At 47.4% G+C, this 25043-nt stretch overlaps 1 protein-coding gene across 7 annotated transcripts in view; it reads right to left on the reverse strand.

The window, feature by feature from the left end:
- The window catches only part of Msi2 (musashi RNA binding protein 2), a 461743-nt gene that overhangs the window by 338208 nt on the left and 98492 nt on the right, over positions 1-25043 (reverse strand). For all 7 annotated transcript variants that reach the window (XM_050157119.1, XM_050157114.1, XM_050157113.1 and 4 more), the window contains exons 2-5: positions 24991-25031; positions 24579-24660; positions 23808-23892; positions 19920-19961 (exon numbers count right to left, since the gene is read on the reverse strand). In XM_050157119.1, coding sequence (XP_050013076.1) covers positions 19920-19961; positions 23808-23892; positions 24579-24660; positions 24991-25027 — 246 coding nt within the window. In that variant the 5' untranslated portion in view covers positions 25028-25031. The remainder of the gene's footprint in view (positions 1-19919; positions 19962-23807; positions 23893-24578; positions 24661-24990; positions 25032-25043) is intronic.

Raw genomic sequence — 25043 nt, forward strand, 5'->3', positions numbered from 1 at the left:
CTCTGTAACAGAAGCGCAAACCAACCTACACTGCTCCACTGGGAAACTGAATGAATGTTGGGCTGGGCTGGGGTTTGCCATATTGTTATTTATCCACTTTACCTACTTGAAAGACATGGCAAAAGCAAGAAAGAAACGATTTATAGTCAGGAACGTGGGTTAACTCTGAACAGTCCCCATGGCAGACAGTCTTAGGACTCTGATATTTCGCCTGGGAAGTGGAATGGGGGTCAGGCCCAGCCCCTCCCCCAATTTCCCTTTCCCTCAACCTATTGCTCCATGCTTATCCTGAAGAGGAATCAATTTCTTCAAAAGCTGGAGAGAAACACTTGTGAGAAAGCAAAGTGGAGAGTAAATAAACCCTAAAGGACACCAGACAAAGTAGTTTTAACACTGATACATTGTTACCAACTTGCCTTTCCCAGGGTAAAGGGGAGAGCAGCCACTAGCAGCTGGCGCAGGCGCACTACAAACTTCTGACTCACTTTAACTTCTCTCCCTATACCAGCAGCAGGTTGGACCCCCTGACTGAGTTCAGGTTGATGGCCAATCCTCAAGAGCCAACCCACCCAGTGGGAAAGATGACATCACTGAGCCCCTAGTTCTCATCTCCATGGTGACAAAAAAAAAAAAAAGGAGCTGAAAAAACTCCAGCAGACGGAAAGCTTTCTTTGCATTTATTATCTCTTATAATATTTTAAAATTTGTTACTAGGGTGATGTGCACATGGAGGTTGGGGAACAACCCTCTGGAATCGGTTCTCTCCTTCCACCTTCACGTGGGTTCTGGGAGTCATCAGGCCCATTGTTGGGTGGCAAGCGCCTTTGCCCGGTGAGCCATCTTTATTAATAAAAAATTAAGATTATGGTGCTCGGTATGTGGTAGCAGTCAAACCTCACCGTCTTTCCCTCCTCTTACCCTCATCACTTAAAGACAAACTTTACAAATTTCAAAACAGGCCGTGAATGCACAGCTGCAGGGAACAAAGCTGCCAGGAGAAAAAGCACGCAAGCACGCACACGCACCTCAAAAATACATACGCGGGGCACTCGGGTTTATTTTTTGTTTGGAGTGAGAGACATGTCAGTTTAAGTAGATTCTAGGCCAGCAGCTGCAGTGCACATGTCACGGGGTGTGTGTGTGGGGGGGGGGGAGATCCCAAGAACTACCTCCAAAACCTTGCAACCAGGCAGGGTGGCGGGCACAGCCCAGTCAATCAGACTCTTACAGTAACACGGAGAAATTCAAAAGGGAGGAAAAGGAGCCAGTGCTTGGTCACTGCTCAGGTTGAAAAAAAAATATAGCTTGGGCTGTGCTGAGCCAGGAAATCAAAGCAATGTGCTTCCCAGTGGAAAGTCCGGTCCTCTAACACTTCACTTACCTGAAGGTAGTAGCTATTCTTTCCTGGTACTGAGTCTCTTTAAAACTTGTTTACAAATACAGAGCCTGCAACAGTTCCTAACTGACGGATCTCAGGGGCGGAAACACAGGCCAGCTGGGACGGCACAGGAGTGCTCCCTGCCTAGGCCACTAACTTGCACCCTTCCACCAGGAACCTGGGATAAGCAGTCTCTAATCCCAGAGCCTGCCCTTCTGGAAAGGGCACCATGTCCTTGGCTCTTTCGACAACCTACACGGGGCAGGACCTCCCACCCAACTTTGCTGGCTCTGGAGCAGAAGGCCTTCTCTCTGCCTTCTGGAGCCCTGAGTTCTTCTGCCTCTGCTTCAGGGGATCTGGAGGGGGACTCTCCCATTCCCTCACATCCTTTCTTCCCTTTGTATCTACAGGCACATGCTCTAAGTAGCTTAAGGCTTGGCATTCGTCTTAGGCACATCTATAATGGATCAGGAGCTGCAAACCTGTTTCTGGTTATGACAGACAAATCAATCAGGCCCTCTCAAAGGGGGGGGGGGGCTGAGGAGGAAAAGTGACAGACTTTAAAGGGTCTGTGAGACAAACCCATTTCTGGGTTCTGCCCACAAAGGAAGGACTTCAGCCTCTGGGGCTGACACTCCAGACTGATCCCAGGTGGTTCCTGCATATAAACTCGCCAGCCACATACTTGGGAAAGTTCATTGGGGGGGATTCCGTCCCTGCTGGATAGTGCTTTCCAGAAGCCTGGTGAGTATTAAAGGGAAAAGGCCCCCTCATCCTCCTCCTCCCCAAAAGCAAGCCCCACACAGTGAACACAGCTGCAGGAAGATTAAAAACATTTTATTGTTTAATGACTAACAAGGGTTGCTGGACATGGGCAATTTAAAATCAAATACAACTCCTGACAGCCATTTACAGTTAAAGGTGACTGTGTTCTTTTAAAAGCAGATTGTCCCTACCAGGAGGAGAACTGTGCATTGAGGGACCCAAATGCCCACTTAATTATTAAAGCTGTTAGCTGGCCACCCCAAATGAATCCCTTCCATGGATATACAATTCCCTAAGAAGGAAACTCTGGCCCCACCCGGAGCATAAGGAAAATGCCAGCGAGGAGTTGAGTAATGTCTTGTCACCAAAGTTAAACACTCAATTATAAAACATTCCAACAGATTCTCAAAGAACATCTACCTACGTGACAGAGATTTACACAAACCTGGAAGACAAGCGGTAATATTTCCCCTCTACCCACCCTCTACCTACTCCTCACACTTCCATCACAGGAGAGGGGGAGGAAGCAGGGTGCGGAGGAGATACCGTCAAACAGAAATCAATTGTGAGACCCAGTTACTTATCTGACATCCCACAGTCTTGAGAGACAAGTTGGACACACGCAAGCACACCAGCGTGAGCATACGCACACACTTCTTTACTGCCTCAGCAAGAATTATGGCTCAGGAGATCCGGCACTAATTTTAGTATCAGATTTATTATACAGCAGGAGGTGGGAATTCTTCAGGCCTGTCCGGTCTCCATATACCTTCCAGACTTCTCCTCGGAGAAGCAGTAAAAAAAATAACATAGAGAAACTTCCCGGTTACTAACACCTCCCAACCCTTGGCAACCGCAGCAATAGACCACCAACCTGATTCCTGAGGTCTTTCAAAGCCCTTTCTGGGTGTTTATGAGGGCCCCCATCACTAAAACACACCCTCTGCTTTTTGTTTAAAGTAAGTCTGTCAACCCAAACAAAGATTGAGAAACCCAAGGTTGTAAAACAAGGTTATCTCAAACATGGTCAGAAACTGAACCGAGTGTCAACTCTTTCCCCCATCTTATTGCTTTGATCTCAAGGAAATACAGGCAGCAGAGAGGTCAGAGCAGGGACAGTCTTTAAATGCTAATGTCATCTGTTGATCCCTTCAGCCTCATTGCATGTTCTAAATGGACGGAATCTACATCTTTAGGTTGTTTTAGCTCGGGCTTTACAGCCCTAGTTAGAGCATCCTTTTCTCTGCCTATTTGACCCTGACTTTTCTCTGAGTTGCCCTAAGGAGTAAACTATACTAGCATTTCTTATACAAAAGGCCTGGTAGAGACTAAGTACTGGCTTCTGACCGGCCCACCTTTCTTGTGTAAAAGCAGAGTATGTGCCTCTGCAGCAGTGGTCACGTGTGCAAGACTGAGGTGCAGTGTGTTGAAAATGAGGCTTTGAAAGCACTCTTGGAGGGCCAGTAAGATGACTCAGCGTGCCAAGATGTCAGTCACTAAGGCTGATGACCTAAGCTTGAGACCTGGGACCCACAGGTAAGAATCAGCTCCACCATGTTGTCTCTGATCCCCACATTCCATGCCATAACATGCAACCCCTTCCCACAAACACACAACACACACATATAAAATAATAAAAAGTCTAAAATACATAAGAATAAGAAGGAAAAGGGCCTGTGCAAAGGTCCAGCTAAGGGGCTACACTCAGCCCGGAGCCTGGAGCATCTCCCTATGTACCATGCACAAGAAACCATCATTTCTGCTCTCATGCAGGCAGGGTCTGGGACTCTGTCCACACACACCAAAGTCTAATTGGCCTTACACCCTCAACACTTCCTAGTCCTGTAGTGCAAACCACCAAGCTGATGCTGTCTCTCAAGTGCACCTCAGCTCAGCCTCCTGGTCTCCACCCTCCACAGTCAGCCATCTTTGCTCACTGGGATCACTGCGGTAACTTCCGTCCCAAGTACATATCTGCCGGAGCTTCTCGCAAGTCATTTCGCACACAGACTTGTCAGTAATCTTGCCCCAACTCAGAACGGCCTATCTCCACGCTCCGCTCCCTCCACCTGAGCCCTTAGAGTCCAACCAGTGCCTGTCTAGTTCCCAGACTCACTGCCCACCCTCAGCATGCCAGACACCCCGACTTTCCACAGTACACAGAACACCCCTTGGTCCTTCCTTCCCCAAGTTCACTCTTCCAGCTCAGCTTTGATGGTCATGTCCAGGAACCCCTCCAAAACCCCTACGGGATGTCTGCTTCCTTGCTATGAGAACGACCCACCGTCTCTGTCGCATTCAGGGGAACTGCATTTCAGTAAGGAATCTTACGAAAACTTGATTCACGGACGTGGCCTTGTAGGATGCAAACTCTACGGGGACAGAGATAGGGCTGTCCTCCCCCAACTATCTCAGTACTCCCCACTTTGAGCCAGGCATAGAACATTAGCCTCATAACAAGCAAGTCCACCTTCTCCAGCACTCCCCAGCCCCACGCCACTCAGCGCCTGTGTGGCACTCCCACTCCCTGTGAACCCAGATCTCCTGCCAGGCATGCTCTCTGGAACTTTTCCTTCCTCTGGAATCCGACGACACTGCTGTAACGAGCATCTTCTGCTCTCACTCCCCTCCCTGCAGATATAGTCCTTCGGTTTCTAAGCCCAGAAGCTTCCACGCAAAAGCAAGAATGTGCAAAGGAGAGTCGCCCTATTTCTCAGGACAGTAGAAGCCACCTCATCAAGCAACCAAGGTCTAGCCCGGTTCCTAATTAATATTAACCCTCCAAATCAGAGTCACGCTCAGAAATCTTGGATGAAGAGACACAGGGCGGGAGGGGAGTCTCCAATTTTCTTTTTACTTCATCTGGAAAATTAAGAGCACTGCTGATTTAAACAAGAAATGATCAAGGAAAGCAATCACAACTCCGCACGGCCCCATAACTCGATGGACTTGGACGTGTAACCTGCCACTCGCATGTGCTGAAATTAAAGTAACTGAGGCAAGAATAGCAATGGCGGCACGGGCGGGCCTGTCTCTCCTCCTCCACCCTCGGAAGACATAACGACCCCCCCCCCAGAAGCCTGGAGGAGAGCTCCGGCAAGAGAGCTTTTCTATTTGACATACTAAACCAGCAGAAACTGGCCGATGACTTCCCGCCACGGTACTCCTGGAAAGGGCCATGAGCACAGACAGCCCAAGCCGGGAGGGGCTGCCAGAGACCCTCCAGTCCCGACTCGACTCTTATTTGCTGTTTCCGTATTAATTACAATAAACTGCTTCATAGCCTGGCGACCACTTAATGGAGCAGCAAATATGGCTTTTTCCCTACAATTAGTCAATGTAATCTGCCGCTGTTCCCTCCTCCTGGCCACCCCCTTGGCTTCCGCATACCCTATCCTTCTTCCTCTCACACACGAACATCCACAGCCACGGCGCCCACGTCACAGGTCCACTTACAAGTACTCCCGGCCCCTGGGAAACGACACCCAGTGGACATCAAGTAGAGGGGCCTACCTTGGAAGAGAGCAAGGAAATCAGAACCCCACTCCAGGGTCCTAAGATACCTGAGGCTTTCCCAGGCCAGACAGGGAGTCTGAGGGTCAGCATCTCCCAAGAACTGGCTGAGGACCGTGGTTATTCTCCTGAGCTCTGTCAAACTTACCCCCACTCATGCAATTGGGTTCGAGGGTTTGCAGAGTAAAAACCAATGTTCCATATCCCCTAGAACCCAAAGGCTTCACAAAAGAGGTGACTTTGCCTATCTCGGTAGTCTCAGGTGACATGCCTGTCACCTATCCTCACTCACAACTGGAGGTCTTTTTTTTGTTAGTTTTTCTAGAAGCTACTCTTCCCTTCTCATCAGACTCTCACCACCCAGCTCTGCCCTTCTGGTTTGCCTCCAGCACCAATGAATTAATCCAGGACTAGAAGTGCCAGATAGGAACCCTGAGGCATTTCGATGTCCTTGAATGGGGTTTGTGTGGTATGAAACCCTGAGGCAGCGCCCTTTGTGCAAATTAAGATCACCAACCTCTCTTTCATCTCATGGGCAGGTAGAAGATGCACCAGCTAAGGCATGATGTCCTCACCCCATCAGGACACTCTGTAAACTTTCCCATTTTCTTTCTGGTTTTTGTTTTTTGTTTTGTTTTTGTTTTGTTTTTTGTATTTATTTGTTTGGTTGGTTGGTTGGATTTTCGAGACAGGGTTTCTCTGTGTAGCTTTGGGGCCTGTCCTGGAACTCACTCTGTAGACCAGGCTGGTCTTGAACTCAGTGATGATCCACCTGCCTCTGCCTCCTGAGTGCTGGGATTAAAGGCTTGTGTCACTACTGCCCAGCTAACTTTCCCATTTTCAAGACAGCTTTTTTGTTTGTTTGTTTTTCTTGTTAGTTACTGGCTAGTCTCAAGATAGCTACAGAGTTGCGGATGGCTCCAACTCCTGCTCTTTCTAGAAGTCTGCCACTTACAAAGTGCTGAAATTACAGATGTGTGATACCATAAGCAGCTTTCAGAAAATAAATTTAAAGGGCTAGAGACGGGGCTCAGCACTTAAGAGCACTGGCATTCATCTGGAGGATCCAGGTTCAAGTCTCAGCAGTCGTACGGTGGCTCATAGCCACCTGCAGCTTCAGTTCCAGAGAAATCCAATGCCTTTTGGCCTCCCTGGGTACCAGGCATGCACAAACAAGCAGTTAAAACACTCAAAACACAACGTGGTAAGAAGTTGAACCTTGGTGGCTTTCTCTAACTGCACACACACACACACACACACACACACACACATTCTTTTTTATCCCTCAAATATTACATAAAAAATATGTAAGACAGCAGACAGTGGCACATGCACCATCTCAGGCAGACAACAGTTAGCCAAACTTGTCACAGGACAGTGCCCTTCCTAACAGCTCCTAACTCACACATATGTAATATCCCATGTCCCAGACACCACGTTAGCATGTACTATGCTAACTCAGCTCATCCTCGCCACAACCCTGTGAAGGTGCTAGAACCGGTCCACTTTACAAATGACAACTGAGTACGGAATACTTCAGACAATGTGCTTGGGCTGCACAGATGGTACCTGGCAGAGCAAGGATTCAAACTCAGGAAGCCTAGTTCAGGAATCCAGGAAGCAGTAACACCTCAACAGGAAGTGATACAAATAACAAAGTCCATGACTTAGAAAGCACAGGGTCAAGGGATGGAAAGCATCCGGCGTATATGCAAGATCCTCACTTCCCATGTTCTCAGGTCCCAACCTGTACAACACCGAGTTGTTCACAGGGTGGGTTCATGTCTCTGTCCGGAAGATCTAGCCAATTTATCTCTTCTGCCAATAAGCACGACGAGAGCCTGGAATATCAGAGGAGCCCTCTGGAGAGTTCTTTATAGTCCGCGCACACAGGAACATGTCTGAGGACGCTCAAGTTCCAACCCACGAGTGCTTTCCCTGGCGCATGAGGGTTTTGTCGGCCCAGACCTGAAAGTTCTGCAAAAGACTCATTTCCCATAAACACAGCCACGCCTTCTCTTGGAGGCCTGGGGCTCAGCACAGCCTGCCTCTATCTGAGGGTAATCCCATCGGTGGCTCAACTCTACCCCAGCAGGGTCATGATAAAGAGGGGCAACCAGGAGAGCTGATGCTGGGAAGGCATGAACCTGGAGAAAACAAGATAATGTGGCAATAAAGCCAATGATGACATGCTAAGGGGACATCATGCCAAACACAGGCTGCAGTCAGGACCTGCACTCTTAAAGGCTTGAATTAAATTCTGCTGGCGCGTGCAGCAGAAAAACACACAGCAAGAGCCAGTCCCCACTGACCTACGGTGTCAGCTAGCTCTACAGGTGCCTGGGTACAATGGAAACCATCTTTAACAAGGGTTATAACATAGGACATGAAGGGATGTTAATCTGTCCACTATGTACAAGACAAATGCATGACTGGACCCAAGGATTCTTACTCTTAAAGACGTTCTGTCATCGTTACTTCACTGCCCCTATTAGTGTAGGAAAACAAGCCCTGAACCTGGCTCCCTAGTGGAAAAATGCAAAATGTGCATAATTAAAATTATACTTGTGAAATTCAAACACACTTTAATTTCCTAAGGGCCCCCTAATCAAGTCAGAAGTTCTCACTAAAACCAATTATCTGCTTTGAAAACAGATGAGGAAACATATAGACTTAGCAGTCTTAAGGAGATGCTCAGCCCAGGGTCCAACAGCCTTATTTGAGCCACCTTCCTCTGGTGGAACTACATAGGAACCAGCTGGCTTCGCCTAAGCATTATCTTGTGTGTGTGTGTGTGTGTGTGTGTGTGAGAGAGAGAGAGAGAGAGAGAGAGAGAGAGAGAGAGAGAGAGAGAGAGAGAGAGAAACCCTTTTATTTGCTTGCCTCTGGCTATAAAAAAAGATCCTTGGGGAGCTAGCCCCAAGGGAACAGGGGTGAGAGGTGTAAAAACAGGCTGCCCTGGTTAATATGCACTGTGTTTCCATCCACCCCACCCAGGCACTGGCAAGCTCTTCTCTAGAAGCTTCTAGCAGGTTTTCCAACACTTGCCTGTCACTCTGAACAGTATTATTCCAGTGTCACAGTGAAGGAGATGAAGGTACCACAACGAAGCCAAGGACACTACAAAGTCAGAGTCCCCAAAGCGGCACCTCTCCCCGGATTCCCAGGTGAGCTACCCGCACAGCCGCAGTTCTTCTCCGGGAGTGGGAAATTCTCCCCGCAAACTGAACATGGACACGCAGAACTCTCCACGACACTAGATGATTTAAAGGGCATGTGTTGCGATGACCTATTCATGTCATCATGTGAAGTGTTATCAGAAAAGGACCTTTCTGGGATTACAAAAAATAAATAAATAAATAAATAAATAAATAAATAAATAAATAAATAAATGTAAAACCTTGCTGTATTCTTACAGGTTTTCTTTTCTTTACTTTTCTTTTCATTTAGGTTTTTCCAGACAGGGTTTTTGTGTAACAGCCCTGGCTGTCCTGGAACTCACTTTTATAGACCAGGCTGGCCTCAAACTCATAGAGATCCACCTGCCTCCCTCTCCCAAATGCTGGGATTAAAGGTGTGCGCCACCATGCCTGGTGATGTACATACAGGTTTTCTTCTCCTCCCATGGCTGGAGTCCATTTCAGAAATGAAAATAGGGGCTTTTCATCCTCTCCCTTCCAGTGTACCGACAATGTCCAGCTGTGTGGTGTTGGCCTCACAATCGCCCATCTGGTTCCAGCAGGGACCCACAGGGCAGAACAAAACACCACCCACTTTAAAGGCTGACTTCGGGGCTGAAGAAATGGCTGGGGCGGGGGCACTCGTTGTCAAGCCTGCTAGGCGGGGCTCCAGCCCAGGGACTCACACAGTGGAAGGAGAGAAATAACTCTTGAGAGCTGTTCTTTGACCTCCCCGTGCATGACATGGTGCACACGCATGTGCACACTGTCACACACAAAATACATTTTTTATTTCTTTTTTATTTCAAACTTGACTGTGCAGCAACTGGAAATAGGTGATACCAACCCAGTCAGTCTGTGTGCAGGGCACTTACTTCAACATATTATCAGAGCTTGGCATTCAAACCCACCACTGGAAAAAGGATGAAGCCAAAATGTATGCATGTGCACACACAGGGACAGGCACACACACATGCACACAAAAGTGCACGAAACAAATCATGGGAACCCGGACTTGGCTGGTTCCTTGCCTCCCTCCCACCAGAGTGGCCACCTCATTAATGTCACTCAGCATCCCATTTTGCTACACTGTGTCTTTCTGCACTCTGCTGCCGTAAGCAGGCCAGAAGCTCGGTCCCATTGTAAACTTCTGTTCTCTGGGAAACTTATCAAGAGCTTTGATTGGAGAAAGGGGAGAAAAACCTCTCCCAGAGCTTCCCATCTGCCCCCTCCCCTCCAGTGGCTTCTTTTTGGTGCTTTATTCAACATCACTACACACACAAATCGTGCTCTGAAAGTCGTTTACAGTATGTCATCTTAGGATAAAAAAAAAAAAAAAAGAAAAAAGAAAAGAGCGCGGTGGCCATGTATTTGCAACTGCGCAAAGAGAATAATTCATTTCGGTGGAGGCTACGGATGAAGCCCTGAATGCATTCCTACACCGTTTCCTGCCCTTCAAAACAATAAAAATGTAAAAGCCCAGATGAAGCAGGCCTGGAGGTGGCAGGAACGACAATCTCTTGACCCCCAAGGAATTTATTCTCCGGCATCTTTCCGAAGCACTGTCATCCCCAGAATGCATCATCAAGACCATTTTATTAGATTTTTCTAAACCCTTGAAATTGTCACATAATTGAAACAGAAACAGCAATTTAGAGCTCTGAATGGATTTCTTAAAAAGACAGACTCTCTGCTCGCCCAGCACCCCCCACTTGGCCGCTCTTGCCCCGAACCTAAATGCAAGCCCCTTGCACACAAAACCCTATTTATCTTTTAAATCCTCCTCTACCATAAAAGTTACACATTCCCCTAATGCCATAGATTTCAGGACATTTGGGAGAAACATCCCAGACAACAGGCTAAAAAAAGAATCCATTAGCATTAACTTGCCTGTCACAGCCAGTGACAAATAAATGAACGAGGGGCTTTCAGATCAATCATTGGTGAAACTACCCCAGGCAGATAAAGACCAGCCCTGGGAGAGCGCAGGCCCTGGAAGAGACCTCTCTCACAGTGGGGTCTCAGCTCTTCCCTAGCTGTAGCCTAGGACGATACTCTCAAAGGCAGCAAAAACACAGGCATCCTACACAGAGAAGGAAATGAATTCCTCACACCCACTGAGCATGGCCAAGATAAAGGGTGCATACTATCTCGCCCTGAAAGCCAGGACCCCGAGAGTCTGCCAAGCCGCCGACACCAAGCTTCCCATCTCAGTGTGCTGGACCTTGCATCACCTACAAAAAGGGCAACCACGCCAAGCAATCTGCAGGCTGCTGGGTACAGTCTTCTTACGGTACAGACAGTGTCCTCTCTAGGGACAGGGACAGGTAACCAATGCTCCCATTGTACCCACAATGTGCAGTCACCCAGAGACATCACCTCGCCTCATCCTCCTGAACAAGTCTAGGAAGGTCCCATTTCACAGAAAACAAAACAAAAAAAAATTGAAGTATAAAAGCATTAAGTGAAGTGTCATTTCACTATGCTAACAAGTTCTCAGACATAAACAACTAGGAAGGAAAATACCCCGGAGCTTCCTGGATAGATTGTAACAAATACTATGTGCAGCCTGGTTACTGTATAACATTCGGACAAAGTAGAAGAAATTAAAGTCTACCAGAGGCGTCCAATCATTTGACAATGAGACATGACATTGTTCTCTACGAAGAAGCAGACAAGTTTCAGGCTGGATATACCACTCATATTGGATGAAGCAGAGGAAGCTTAGAGTTCAGGGCAATGAGACCTTGGGATCCCCTTGGACTTGGGTCCAAAGGCCGAACCTGATTCTTGCAATTTCAATGGTTTCAACAAAGCTGTTCACCTTCACAGGCCTCAGTTCACCCGTCTGTAGAGCGGTGGTTCTATCAAGGGTGACGAGAGATCACTGTAATGAGGCTTGGTACTGTCCTGCAACATCAGGTACATTTTTGAATCATTTTTTTTAGAATATTCAAAATCTCAAACTAAAATAAGCAAATACAGTAAGCCAGGTATACACCTGAGGGGTGGGGGGAAAACACCTTCCCAGATACTTAGAAGTGTGGTGCCATCCTCGAGAGAGGGAAAACAGGCATCGGAACGCTGAACTTGGCACCCAAAAAGAGAGCTGCCCAGCTGAACCAACCATTGCAGGTAACTGCAGCAAGAGAACACCCACCGCCCTGCACAGCACACAGGGAAAGCAGGCTCAGAGATTCCCAACATACAGGCTCTTCCCTCTGAGCAGCCACCAAGCAAAGGCAACACAAGCTGCCATGACCTATGAAGTCTCAGGTCCAATGTTCTCAGCAACAGGGCAGGGGCATCAGAAGCAACCTGCGATTTCCATATGGAAAAATGTCACCTCACTGTCCACAAAGGGAGAGGTCATGACCACAGCTTCGACAAGGACAGAGGACAGAACTGTACAATGTGGTCTACGCTGTAGTCCCTTACTAAGAAGACAGAAGAGGGGGTAAGAGGTACAAACATCAGAATGGCAGACTCTGTAAGCTGCCCACTCATCCCAAAGATCAGAGGGGTTTCTACCAAGAGCCTCATACCTGAAGATGGTCTACCGCCCGGGAAAACAATCTGAAATTACCCATTAAGCATAAGCCATGAGTCCAGTGTGTGGCAATATCCCAGAAAGAGAACCAACCATTTTCTCAATGACCCTGACTTCTCTGGGGGTTCAGAAGATCTCAGAGCACCCTGGGCAGCGCCCCTATGCCAAAATATGCCTGGCTATCAAACCCGACCCCAGTGTGTACTACTTTCCAAGCCCGAGACTCTCTCCCTGGCCTTATAGCACTCCGACATTCTTCTTCCTTGTCGCTCTTCAAGAGCCAGCACCAAACCACCGCAGACTAGAGGGCCGTCCCCCACAGGCGGCCCCCAGCCTCCTTTACTGTGCAGATCGTGTCCGCTCTCGTCACACAGGTCACTGCTGTCGCTGACCCCACAACGGTGTCTCCATCATTTTTCATCCACTCCATTTAAATCAAAGTTGTACGATGTACAAAACCTCTCAGAGAGCTAAGAGGCTTGGTTGTTAGCCATGAACAATGCACTTGTACCTTTGGGGTTACTGCCTGGTACAGACAACAAGGCCTGAAGGTAAAATACTGCAAAACTCAGAACAGAATACCTTGGTAAATAATCATTTAACTACTGAAAGTGACAACTGCATGCGTTAATGAAGGGATGGCCCCTCCCCACCCCCCAGCATGATTCTGCCTGGCTTAGGGGTTCATGCCTGATAATCTGTCATACCCTAACCCGTCTGCTTTATTCATGAAGCCCCGCTGAAATGAAGGTTCAGTGAGTGAGGAGGCCTGGTCCTCCTGTCCACGCTATCTCCAGAGCCCCAGGGTGGCTGGCACGCACTGGGCACTCCATGAGGAATAACTGAGGAAATGCTTTCCACAACCTCTAAAGGGTGTAGGAGCTACATTAGCTGCCAACGGCTGCAAGAGCCATAACAGACACCAAGCTAAGATGCTGGAAATCCAGATAAAGAACGGAGCTCCATGCCGGTTCATTCTAGTCCACACACACACACACACACACACACACGCACGCACGCACACGCACACGCACACGACAGGGGTCCCTGAAGGGTATGCTGCCCAGGAACGCTTCATCGGGCTTGTGTGAGCTGAAGATGCTCTGTGGTGTGTGCATGACGACACCACCTAACGACACACACACACACACACACGCACGCACGCACACGCACACGCACACGACAGGGGTCCCTGAAGGGTATGCTGCCCAGGAACGCTTCATCGGGCTTGTGTGAGCTGAAGATGCTCTGTGGTGTGTGCATGACGACACCACCTAACGAGGCATCAGCAGACAGTGCAGAGCTCGGCTTCATGCGGAAGCCGGGATAGCTCAAGCCATGGGATGCATCGGAGAGAAGGGCACAGAGAGACAGGACAAAGGTCTCGGTCCCAAAGCCATGGAAGTGAAGAAAGAGGTGAGATAAGCTGGAAAGGGGCCCTCACGGGGCTCTTACAGGGGACAGAAACCAAGGCCAATGCAGTTAAACTGCTCCATGGGCAGCAGGAAGTCCAAGGAAGCAATGAGGGGCTCTCAGATGCCCTCATGGAAAAAGAGAGTCCATGCCAAGAGGGAGCAATGAGTAAGCTGAAGAGTGGTGAGAGGTGTGCAGGTATGTTCTTGGGGCCAGCCACTAGCTGTGCCATCACGTGATCTCATGTAAATTAACACTCTAAATTCAGTAAGTCGTAGAAGAGGAAGGGTCACACAACCGTGGTGTATTCTGAGGCTTGCAGCTGAAGAATTTCCAGGTATGAAAATATAAAAGTGGACACTTGGAATACACACCATCACATCAAGAGGCCTAAAAGATGGGCCCTCAGAGACTGCCATGTCCCTCTCCCCGCTTGGGGACAGGAAGGAGGCTCACCTATTTACCTAAAGCCACATGACATGGGACAGAGGGGCTTTGTCATCCTAGAAGAATGACAGGAACAAGGGAATCCCAGTCTGGAAGGAACGGCAACATTCAGAGAAAGGACATTTGTAGGACAAAAGTGTCCTTCCTCCGTGAGTTGACACCTGCTAAGGACGTGGAACACAGGAAAGAAAGGCTCTCTGACAAGCAAGAAGCTAAGCCATTAATCCTCCAAAGTCCTTACTGGTGGGGAAAAGGGACACAGGCACACCACGGCATCCTTGCAGGACCAAGAAAACTCACCTGGCTGGTTACTTAACTATGGCTGCCGAGATGACAGCTGCAGATCATCCAAGATGGCAAGACGCTGGGTGACCCAACTTCGAGCAGCAAGGGGGGGCCAGATGCCGGAATCTCACCCTCCGCCCTTGAAATGCTGCCAAGAGACCACTCCCCCAGAACAGGGGGTGTGCACAGGCAGCCACTGTATCCATCTGGATGCAAGCTTCACAGAGAAGCTTTTAGGACCCTAAAGCAGCGTCAAGGAACAATAATGGGAACAGGAAAATCTGGCTCCTAGCACAACCCTCCACAACTTAACTGTTGTGGTGACTCGGAAGCACCCAACAGAAAACGACTGGGTTGCAGTTGCCTCTGGTGAGGAAAAGCTGCTTAGGACTCAACTCCTTTAGTTACCAAACACTGAGCTCCAAAGCTCCACGCAGCCAGGGGGCTTATATTCCGATTAAGATTTTTTTTTCCCGAAGTCATTTTTCCATGGCAGTTTCTTGACTCTATTAAGGTAATTCTAAGGGTAGGAATATAGTTCAGTTGGTAGAGAGGCTGCCTAGCAAGCAGGAAGCCCTAGGTTGACTCTCCAGTACTCTGTAAAACTGGGTGTGGTGACCTGTAATCTCCGAACTCAGGAGATAGAGGCTGGAATTAACTGTTCAAGATCAACACTGGCTACACAATGATTCTGGGGCCGGACTGGGATACATGAGACCTCTGAAAAAAGTAGAAGAAGATTAATTCTATAATGGTATCAGGAGACATGTGCTAGGTGCCACTTGACCATACGCAGATCCCAACGACAATCTGTATTCATTTCCAAAATAACGTGGTGAGGAGCATAACACTTTTTAAAAGTGGGAAATTGAGGCTTGATGGGATTTCAGTGGTATGTCCACAGCCACCCAGCTGTCACTGAAGGCAACTGGAGGTCGGCTGAACAAATGACATCTCTAGATGTCTCTACACCAGTGGCTAAGGTCCCTGCCTCTCGAGTTTCAGGACACAATGAACACACACATGAATCAAAACAGCATATGCTCCCATGCTGGTAGATCATTTTGTTTTTAGGTTTCTTTTTTTTTAATGGTTGTGTGTGTGTGTATGTGTGTGTGTGTGTGAGAGAGAGAGAGAGACGTGTGTGCAAGCACCTGCAGAGATCAGCAGAGTGTGTGACTCCCTAGAGCTGAAGTCACAGGGGGCTAGAAGCTACCTGACATGGGTGCTGGGACCCGAACTCAGGACCTCACAGGAGAAGCAAAGGCTCCCACCACTGAGCCATCTCTCCAGCCCCATATGCAACATGTTTTTATGTGTCCATTAAAAAATAAAGTCAGTCGAGCAGTGGTGGAGCACGGCTTTAATCCCAGCACTCATGTTTCAGAACAGCCAGGGTTACACAGTGAAACCCTGTTTTGAAAAACCAAAAGGCAGGGCTGGAGAGATGGCTCAGAGGTTAAGAGAATTGCCTGCTCTTCCAAAGGTCCTGAGTTCAATTCCCAGCAACAACATGGTGGCTCACAACCATCTGTAATGGGGTCTGATGCCCTCTTCTGGCCTACAGGCATACACACAGACAGAATATTGTATACATAATAATAAATAAATATTTAAAAAAAAAAAAGAAAGAAAAACCAAAAGGCAAACAAACAAACAAAAACCCAAAAACATAATCTCCACTTTTTCCTGTTAGTGCTTTCCAAAAGTTTTATCTGTTGTATTCAAATTAACTTTTTTGTTTGTTTGTTTTTTGTTTTTTTGGAGACAGGGTTTCACTGTAGCTTTGAGTTTGTCCCGGAACTCACTCTATAGACCAGACTGGCCTCAAACTCACAGAGATCTGCCTGTTTCTGCCTCCTGAGTGCTGGGATTAAAGTCGTGTGCCACGGCTCCCCAACAAGAAAACAGTGTTCTTAAACCCAAGGACAATTAGGACAGATGGTGAGTCATACCCAGGCTCCGCTCTTGCCCGTAGCTGCATAGCTGCTAGAGTCTAGTTCATTCCTCCACAAAAGAAAAGGAAGCCAAAAAATTCACCCAGGCAGCTGACACTTGGACCCAAAGGAGACAGGAAAAAAAAGGGAAATGGCATGATTGATCTCTGTCAGCCTCTCTCTAGACCGTCGCAGCTTCGAATTAAGTCGTCTTTTTAGAATCACACGACCATTTTAATTTTTAAAAAGATGGAGGTGAGGGAGAATCCCTATATGTATTTTACAAAATAAAACGCCCCGGTGAAATAGGAAGACACAGAATGATCCCATTTCTTCCTGATGAAGATGTACTTCCCTAATGAACGGCCATTGGCCTCCAAAGAGTGGTCCCTAGACTGGCTAATAAAGCCCTGCGAGCATGCACATTACAAAGAGGGAGATGTTGAGCTGCAAGACTCCACAGTCTGCCTTCGTTGCTCGTTAAAATTCTGGACAAAACAGATTTTTATTTATACGAGACATTAAAGAATATTATGACAGTACTCGTACGAAATACGTTCTTCACTGCCACAGATTTTTCTCTGGTCTCAAGTTACAGCTTCTTTCCACACGTCCTGTTTAACACCTCCACGGAATATTTCTCTGGCAACTGTTAGCAGGGAGGGGCAGCCAGAGAGCAGAGAGGAGTTTGAACTGAAACACAAGCTGACACTTCATTAATGAGCCCAGCACCCAGTCCAGACAGAAGGGTACAGTCCGCCCTGTCACCAGGACCCCCACAGAGACACACGGAAGTTCTAAGAAAGGAAGATAAACACAAATAAGGCTTCATTCAAAGTCCCCAATAGTCACCTTGGTCTGGAACCCTGATGGCCAGGCTTAGTTCTGTGGGAAAATTACCGAACAGGGCAAGTCCTTTCCCTACCTATTCCAGTTCCCAACAGAGACACATCTGCACCTCAACAACCTCTGGGCTGAACAACCCCCAAACCACCTAAAAGGACACCCCAAAGGAGTCAGTTAGAGAACACGAGACGGTGTCGCAAAATTGGATGATGTCACAAGGGGAGGAGAATGACCAGAACCCAAGAACCTGGAATTTCACTGAGAATGATTTTGGTTCTGCTCTTCATGGTCTGCTGAACCCAGAGAGCCATGTTCCCTCGCTTCTGACAAGGAGGCAATGCCCAGTGGTACCCCAGCAGGACCACACACTGGCCAGCAGTCCAACTACAGAGGCAGATTGCATAGGTGTACTTTTTTAAATATCAGTATTCAACCCCTCAGTGTTTGAACTGTCTCATTCGTCCAACAAAGGTGATCCATCATCCCCTCTCAAAGTGCCTGGCACACACATTCAATTAATATCATCACTAGTTCTCTCAGAGGACGAGTGTGGGACCCTAACATAAAGAGCAGCTCAGAGGCAGGAAGACTGCAAGTCCACTCAAAAATCATCAGGAATAACAGTGGATCAGACGTTGGCATCCCCATGTCTCAGACCCTTCTAGAAGCTTGTTTATCTCACTACAGGAAACCATGAGAAAAGGAAACAAGCTCAAGGAAGCTAAGTGATTTGGCCAAGTTCACCACAGCAAATGACGGGCACAGCTGGCATCTGAAGCCAGGTGGTCAGGCTTGCGCACCCCCTCCATCCTAATGATGATTAAACCAGTAATGACGGGGACGGTGATGCGCGGCGAGGCCCTCGCCAGGCCACGCTTTCATTTTTCAAAGGAACCTTGGTGAAGGAGCGGATATCACTCCAGGTTCAGAGACGAGGAAACTGAGCCAGGGCTGGGATTCAGACGTGGATAAAGGATAGGAAAGCCCTTCACAAAGTGACGACAGGGTACTGCTCCTAAATCCCTGAATTTGCAAGGCAACTGGCCTTTTCCAACTGCCTGAGAACTCACAAACACCCCAGGCTGGGACATGGAGACAAGCCTGAGCTATTGTCTATCTTGTTTTTGAGTCGAATATTTGAAAAACCAATGCCACTGCACATTAACGTGAAATACGGCCTTCCTGGCTGGAGAAGGACGTCCACCAGTGAGGGGGACGAAAGGCGGAGGGAGTGGGTCTGGAGCCATGTTTCCCCAAGTCAAAGCTTTTTCCAGTTTCCCTAAAGGGAAATCTGATCCAAGTCATGAGTGATCCAATGACTAACCTGGAAATTTGAAGATTCACACTAGGGAACGAACAGAAATCCTTCCAAACCCAGGCAACACTGCGGATTCTGAGATGGGAGAGCGCTCGCCCACTTCATGGAAAGTTAACACACAGCTAAAGCCAACCCCAAAGTTTACGCCACATAAAGGAATCTAAGTTCTTCATTAATTGCTACAATCTGTTTAAGAGTTAGGGGGAAACGCCACCTTCAAATATGTACTCTGCTGACTGAAGGGATGTGGATTCCATCCTTTAAAAAAAGATTCACGCACTCATTCAAGTGGCAGGTTCCAGACCTGAAATCCTCAAACTACCATCCCTTTTTCTTTACCAACGTGCAAAACCATTTTCTCCTCTATATGATCAGAGGCTCTCCACTCTAAGAGCCTCTGCGTGAAGGAATAAACTCAATTTTCCAAGAGCCATTGCCCTTTCTCTTTGTGCACCTAGAGTTAAAAAACTCAGGGCTTTCTCCCGCCCAAGAATGTCAAGGACACAGGATTTACTCAAGTACGAGGGACAGAAAGGTGTGAGGGGAACGGGGAACAGGAGCGCCAGAAGCCTAACGGAGCTGCAAGGCTGCCTCCAGCTGCCGCCTCAGAACCGCAACTGGCAGGCACAGGGGAAACATTGTTAACTCCGCACTTTACAGAAGTGCAAGCCCAGTATCACTCCTGTGGGGCAGCGTTGTTTCAACCTCTTCCGTCCAGGCCCCAATTCTCTGGAACTCAAAAGCTGAGCTGTGTTAAGTTTCCAAAGGCTCTGACTGCTCCAGATGACCTGAAACTGGGGACATCCCTAGCTCCCTCTCCCGGATCTACATACAACTTTAGGCATTCTATGAAAGATTTTTTTTTCCCAAGACAGGATAAGCTGATAACTTAAATTCTGCTCTTCTCCAAATGCTCCAGATTGAAAGGCCTCAATAGAAGGCCCTCCACAGAGAGGCATCAGGAAATGTTCAGCTTTTCCTGATAGGATATCAGCCTTGCTTTAAAATAAATAGAACACTCGAATAAATACTGCGGCAGGCGTGGTCGCGCCCTCCTGAGAAGGAGCGAAGGATCGTATTTGCCCCTCTCCCCAGCTGGATGCTTGGAACCCACAGTGGCATGCTGACATGGAGGTGCAGGGTCACCTCACAGAACTGCTCACCTGGGCTTTTTCACCTCCCTCTGCTGACACCCTGAAGGCACAAGCGCCAGCCTCCAACAGTTGCCAATGCTCGGTTTGAAGCTTGAAAGTCCCGCTAAAATCCCATCCATGGCTCTCCTACTTACCTTGGGCTGCGCACGACGAGGAAATGCAACTTTGGGATCAATCTGGAGAAAATAATTAAAAAAAAAAAAGGAAAAAGTCAGTGAAGTAGTTTGAAGCAGCAGACAAAAACAAATAACCAACCACCTAATTATTAATCACTCATTTCTCAGGCTTAGACCTCAACTTTTAGTAACTTCTTGGGCAATTCAAAAGCTCCTTCAGCTTGGATCCCAACTTTCACCATCCTTCTCCCTATGGGACTCATGAGGTTCACCTTTCTGGAACGTTCCACCACACATTTTATAAGCCAGAACTCATCCACTCTTATTGAGACAAGGGACTTCTCTTCCACAGACCCTGGATATGAAATGGTACCCAGAGCTTAAAGTGCAATGTGGGGGGGGGGGGGGCAGAAGATGGATACAATGTTATCTTAAGGGGGAAAAAAAAGAAAAAGCCCTCAAAATGAATGCTCCTCCAGCTATAAGTAAATGGGTGAATATTTCTTCTCCCTGGCAATTAAAAAAAATGAAAATCAACAATATTCAACACAGTGTTCACCTCAGATTAACTCACTACATTTGCAAAATGAAGTTACTCAGGGTGATCCAAAAGATCTTTTGCAGCCAGTTATGGTGGCTCACATCTGAGAGCCCTACACTTGAGAAGCCGAGGGAGGAGGAGCAATGAGGGTGGAAGCCCCTCTGACAGCTGGGTTCTAGTGAACTCTCAAAAACATCATTTGCATTTGCCTTGTTGGTATATCTTAAAGAAAGCAGATATCAATTACTTATTTCTTTTAATAAATGTAATAAAAGAGGAAAAGCAAGGTTTATGTGTAAATTAAACCCACATGGATTAAAAACAAAAAACAAAAACCACAGGCATGAAACTAGATGAACAATCCAAAGTCCAAACTAGAAAGGCCATTGCAGGGAGGGTTAAAAAGAAAACGACTGGACAGAAGTGGAAATCTAATATGCAGTAATTCGGGTATTCCCCCAATCCACCTCCACCCCAGTGGAAAAAGCTCCCCATTCTACGTGAGCAGCCGGCTTGCAGAGCACATGATTCTCAATCAGTGACGAGCTTCACAATTCCCACAGAAGCATTTGAGTCTAACAGCTGATGTGAGGAGAAAAAAAGTTACTGCCTAGATAAAAACAGCAAAGAATTCAAAAAGAAAAAGAGAGGGAAAAATCCCATCACTGGTTCCCATTAGATTTCTAACCGCGACAGATCTTTTGAGTATAGTGCAACATGGAAAATGACATGGGTATTGCTACAAGTTATTTATTTATGAGCTCTGGCTTTCGTGTTATAAATTTCCCCCTTTAAAAAGTAAATCTGAACCTCATGTTGGTTCTGTCACTTAAGAAAATAATCATCACACTTTGGGAAAAACTGCAGGGGTGGAGAGGCTCACACACAATCTCTCCCCCACCCCAGATAATCCCTGGGTCCCTTAGAGCCACGGACTGTAAGGCATACAAAGACAAAAATCACTTTTATTGAGGTAGTTTAAAGACCTAAACATCTACCTTGCGCTTTTCCCTTTTAAGCACCACCTGAGAAATGAGAGATTACTTTTCCAAAGCTAAAACAGATCACAATCTCGGGTCTAGGAAACTATCCTTTCGAAAGATTAATATGACTGCGTCTACAGGTGTGCCCAGCACGGACTAGAGTTTCTCTACAAAAGAAATACAACAGGTGTGGATTTCCATTCTGGCGCCCAAACTGAGACGGATGCTCGTCTTTGTTCACTCCTGAGGCTTGGGAGATCGGACCGACACACAGGTGCAGTGAGAGCCACCTTGTTTGTGTGGGAAAAGATGACGTAGCGTCCAGGAAAGGGCAGGGAGCTGGGGTGAGGAACGTACAAAGAAGAAAAAGAAGTGCTAAGATTTAAAAAAAAATGTAAAATTACAAAACCAAAAGCCAATTGGGGACTGCACTGTATGTGTGTGGTGGTGAAGTGAGCATGTCACACTGAGAGCAACGTACTCCCGTGTGCAAAGTTTTCCCACACTGAGATCTCCAAGGCCTAGGAGGCGTCAAGGCAAGAAGGCAAATCCCAACCGTTTGCACATCCCAATCAACTATTTAAAAAAAAAAAAAAAAAAGAAAAGAAAACTACCTAAAATTAAAACATTAGTTACTTAGGTACAGCGCTAGTACTGGCTCTAGGGTCCTCTAGAAAACACTAGGGCACTATTTTGGATGCGAATGGCCTTTACCTAAACAAAGCTTTTAAGGTAACAGTAAACAAGATCCTCGTTTCCATGTCAATAAACCAACCGCTTCTGCCTCCTGCACTGAACGTTGAAACAAAGTCAAAAGCTAGGTTATACTAAGTAACATCAACCAAAATATGTCTACAAAACAAGTTAGAGTAGAAAAGCCCAAGGCCCAGCAAGGGATACAGAGGGATACTGGGGAATCTCACTAGCCAGCACCCACTAAAACCAAACTCCAGTTCTCCCACCCAGGCAAAAGGAGTGCACAAGAAATGACAAATCCGCTTTGAATGTTTCCTGTGAAATCTTCCTAGCTCCGTGATGTGGCTAGCGAAGAATTAAAGGAGGAAAAAATAAATTGTTCAGATGTTCCTTATCACCTTACCAGGGATCATTCTTGATATTAAATGATCTGACAGTACAAACAGGCTGGGCTTGCAAGCTCTGACAAGTCTAGGACAATTAATAAAGTGACTTCAGTGTGCAAGGCCTTTTCATGGGGGGTAAGGGCAACACCTGACCTCTTTGATCATAAAAAGAGGGGGAGTTTGCAAAATCAATTCAAGTGCACCAAGGGTTGACCCGTTGACCCTTGTGCTTCTTCTCCTCCACTCAGTGTTAAAAGACCAGAGAGCTTGGAAGATCCTAGAATTCTGCTGACTTTACAGAAGAGGAGAGTAAGGGTCTAGTTTTACAGTGGGCAGCTAACTCACCTCCCATGAGCTCACAATAAAACGGGAGCATTCTGGGCAGCCCAAAGACACATCCCAAATATCACCTTGAGGCCTCTGCCTTAAGCAGTGGGAAAATCCTAATGAAATTCTGGTGAGCATACAGGGAACTCGGAGGGATGGCAGGAAGCCAGCCGGGGGCCAAGCAAACCACTAAGAACTCCCCAGCCTCCTCCATCTTTACAGTTATTATTCCAGACTGAGATTTTCCCCGTATTCTCTGACCTCCACCTAGGAACTTTCACCTCTAAACTCTGGATTTTAAAAACTTCTAATGTTTTAAAAGTATCCATACACAAATCAAAGGATGTGAAGGGGCCGGAGGGGCGGGGGACCAGGAAGCAAGGAGGCAATCACTTGGAAACCCAGGCCTGATCAGCCTTCAACTCAACACCATCTGAAGAAATCCCACTGGATGCGGGAATTGGTTCTGTCAGTATCTCCCTTCCCTTCTCCAACCACCTCTCAAATCACTTGGAGCCCCAGAGAAACCTGTTGCCTGGACCTAAGATGGACACCCCCTTCCCTCATCCCCATCCCTGCCCCCTCCACCAGGAAGCAGGCTGTGCCTTCCTTCTACAAGCCGAACCCAATGCCACTGGCTGTGTGCTCTGCTGACAAAGAAAGTTCCATTTGCTCTCCGATGGAGTTTCTTTGCAAGGTCCCTTGGCGGGAGGCTACCCTCTCAGGGAACGGACACCCCCTCCCCCCCAGCCTCGGCCTGGCAACGTCTGAAGCTGCAGCGGGACAGACTACAAAAGAAACCCCTCCCCAAAATCAGCCACCGCTGCAAACTTCTGAGCTAACTCGCTAGCCGTTTAAAAGTACTCAGTTCTAGCATAGAAGCAAAAGAAGGCGCTGTCCCTTTAAACAGGGCTGTCAATGCCCAGACCGGCACCAAAAAGGGGCAAACAACAACAACAACAAAGCAACCTACCGTCTTGGAATCTAACTCATGGTGGGGCTGGCCTAATACTTTATCTACACTTGCTGGGTCTGCGAAGGTGACGAAACCGAAGCCTCTGGAAGGAGACAAAGAGGGAAAAAAAACAAACAAAATGTGACACCACTGAAAGCAACAAGGAGACCCTATATGCAGACTGGGGTGCAAAAGTTGCCCCCATACAACCCCATCCCCACCAGCTCCCTCTGTTCTCCTCTAGCCCACAGCCCTCTGCCTTGCGAGGGAAAAAATACCAAGGTTAGTGGGGGAAGCGGGAGGGGGGGGCAGGGCGACTAGAGGTAACTTGGAACACGCTGGTGCCTCCAGTCCGGCCGCCTCAGTTTCCTCTCCTCCCCTTTCTTACGGCTTTGTTTTATGCCAAAGGAAATCGGGCAGTAAGATATTTATCCACCTCCTAAAGAGAGGACTTCTGAGTTTGGGAGTGGGAAGAAGGCATACACTCAAAATTTTAAATTATAAAAAAAAAAAACTGTGGAAAGTGAATGAAGCTGAATGTCATTTTAAACAAGAGAACAAGAAGCGACAGGAAAATGACTTCAAGCGGGAGAGATGGGCGGCTCTGAATCCAGAGTTCGGTTCTAATTAACAATAACCTTTGGGGTTATGGGGGGGGGTAACGTTTCAGCCCAGCCACGCGCCTGAGCCCCATTCTAAATCCGCTTAGCTACTTCCGAAGCCACCTCCAAAAATAAAACTAAAACTTTGTTCTAAAATAAAGACAAAATCCAGAAGGAAATGCGTTACCTGGAGCGTTTCGTAGTGGGATCTCTCATGACCATACATTCTCTAATTTCTCCAAATTTGCTAAAATAGTCTCTAAGGCTATCTGTAGAGAGAGAAAGAGAGAGATGGGGGGTGGGAGGTGTGGAGTGGGAAAAAAAAAGCAATGCAAATTTTGATCAAGGACAAAAAGCAAAAGTAGTTTTCTGTTGTTGTTCTGTTTTTGTTTTTGCAATATTTTTGCACACGCGGGGGAAATTCGGCAACAGAGGTCGCGTAGAGGGCTCGGAAAGGATTTGCTATTTAAAAAAATAACCTTGCACAGGAGAAGTGGGGAGCCAATGGCGGGGAGGGGGGGCTCTTACACTGGGATAACAAAGAGCAATAAAGAAGCCAAGAAGGGGGGGACCCAGGCGTCCCCCCCTCACTCCCTTACCTGGTGAGGTCTGCCAGCTCAGTCCACCGATAAACATTTTACTAGAGGGAGAA

The sequence above is a fragment of the Alexandromys fortis genome, unplaced genomic scaffold (assembly GCF_014885135.2).
Source record: "Alexandromys fortis isolate MF-2015 unplaced genomic scaffold, M_Fortis_MF-2015_v1.1 scaffold_31, whole genome shotgun sequence".
NCBI classification, from domain to species: domain Eukaryota; kingdom Metazoa; phylum Chordata; class Mammalia; order Rodentia; family Cricetidae; genus Alexandromys; species Alexandromys fortis.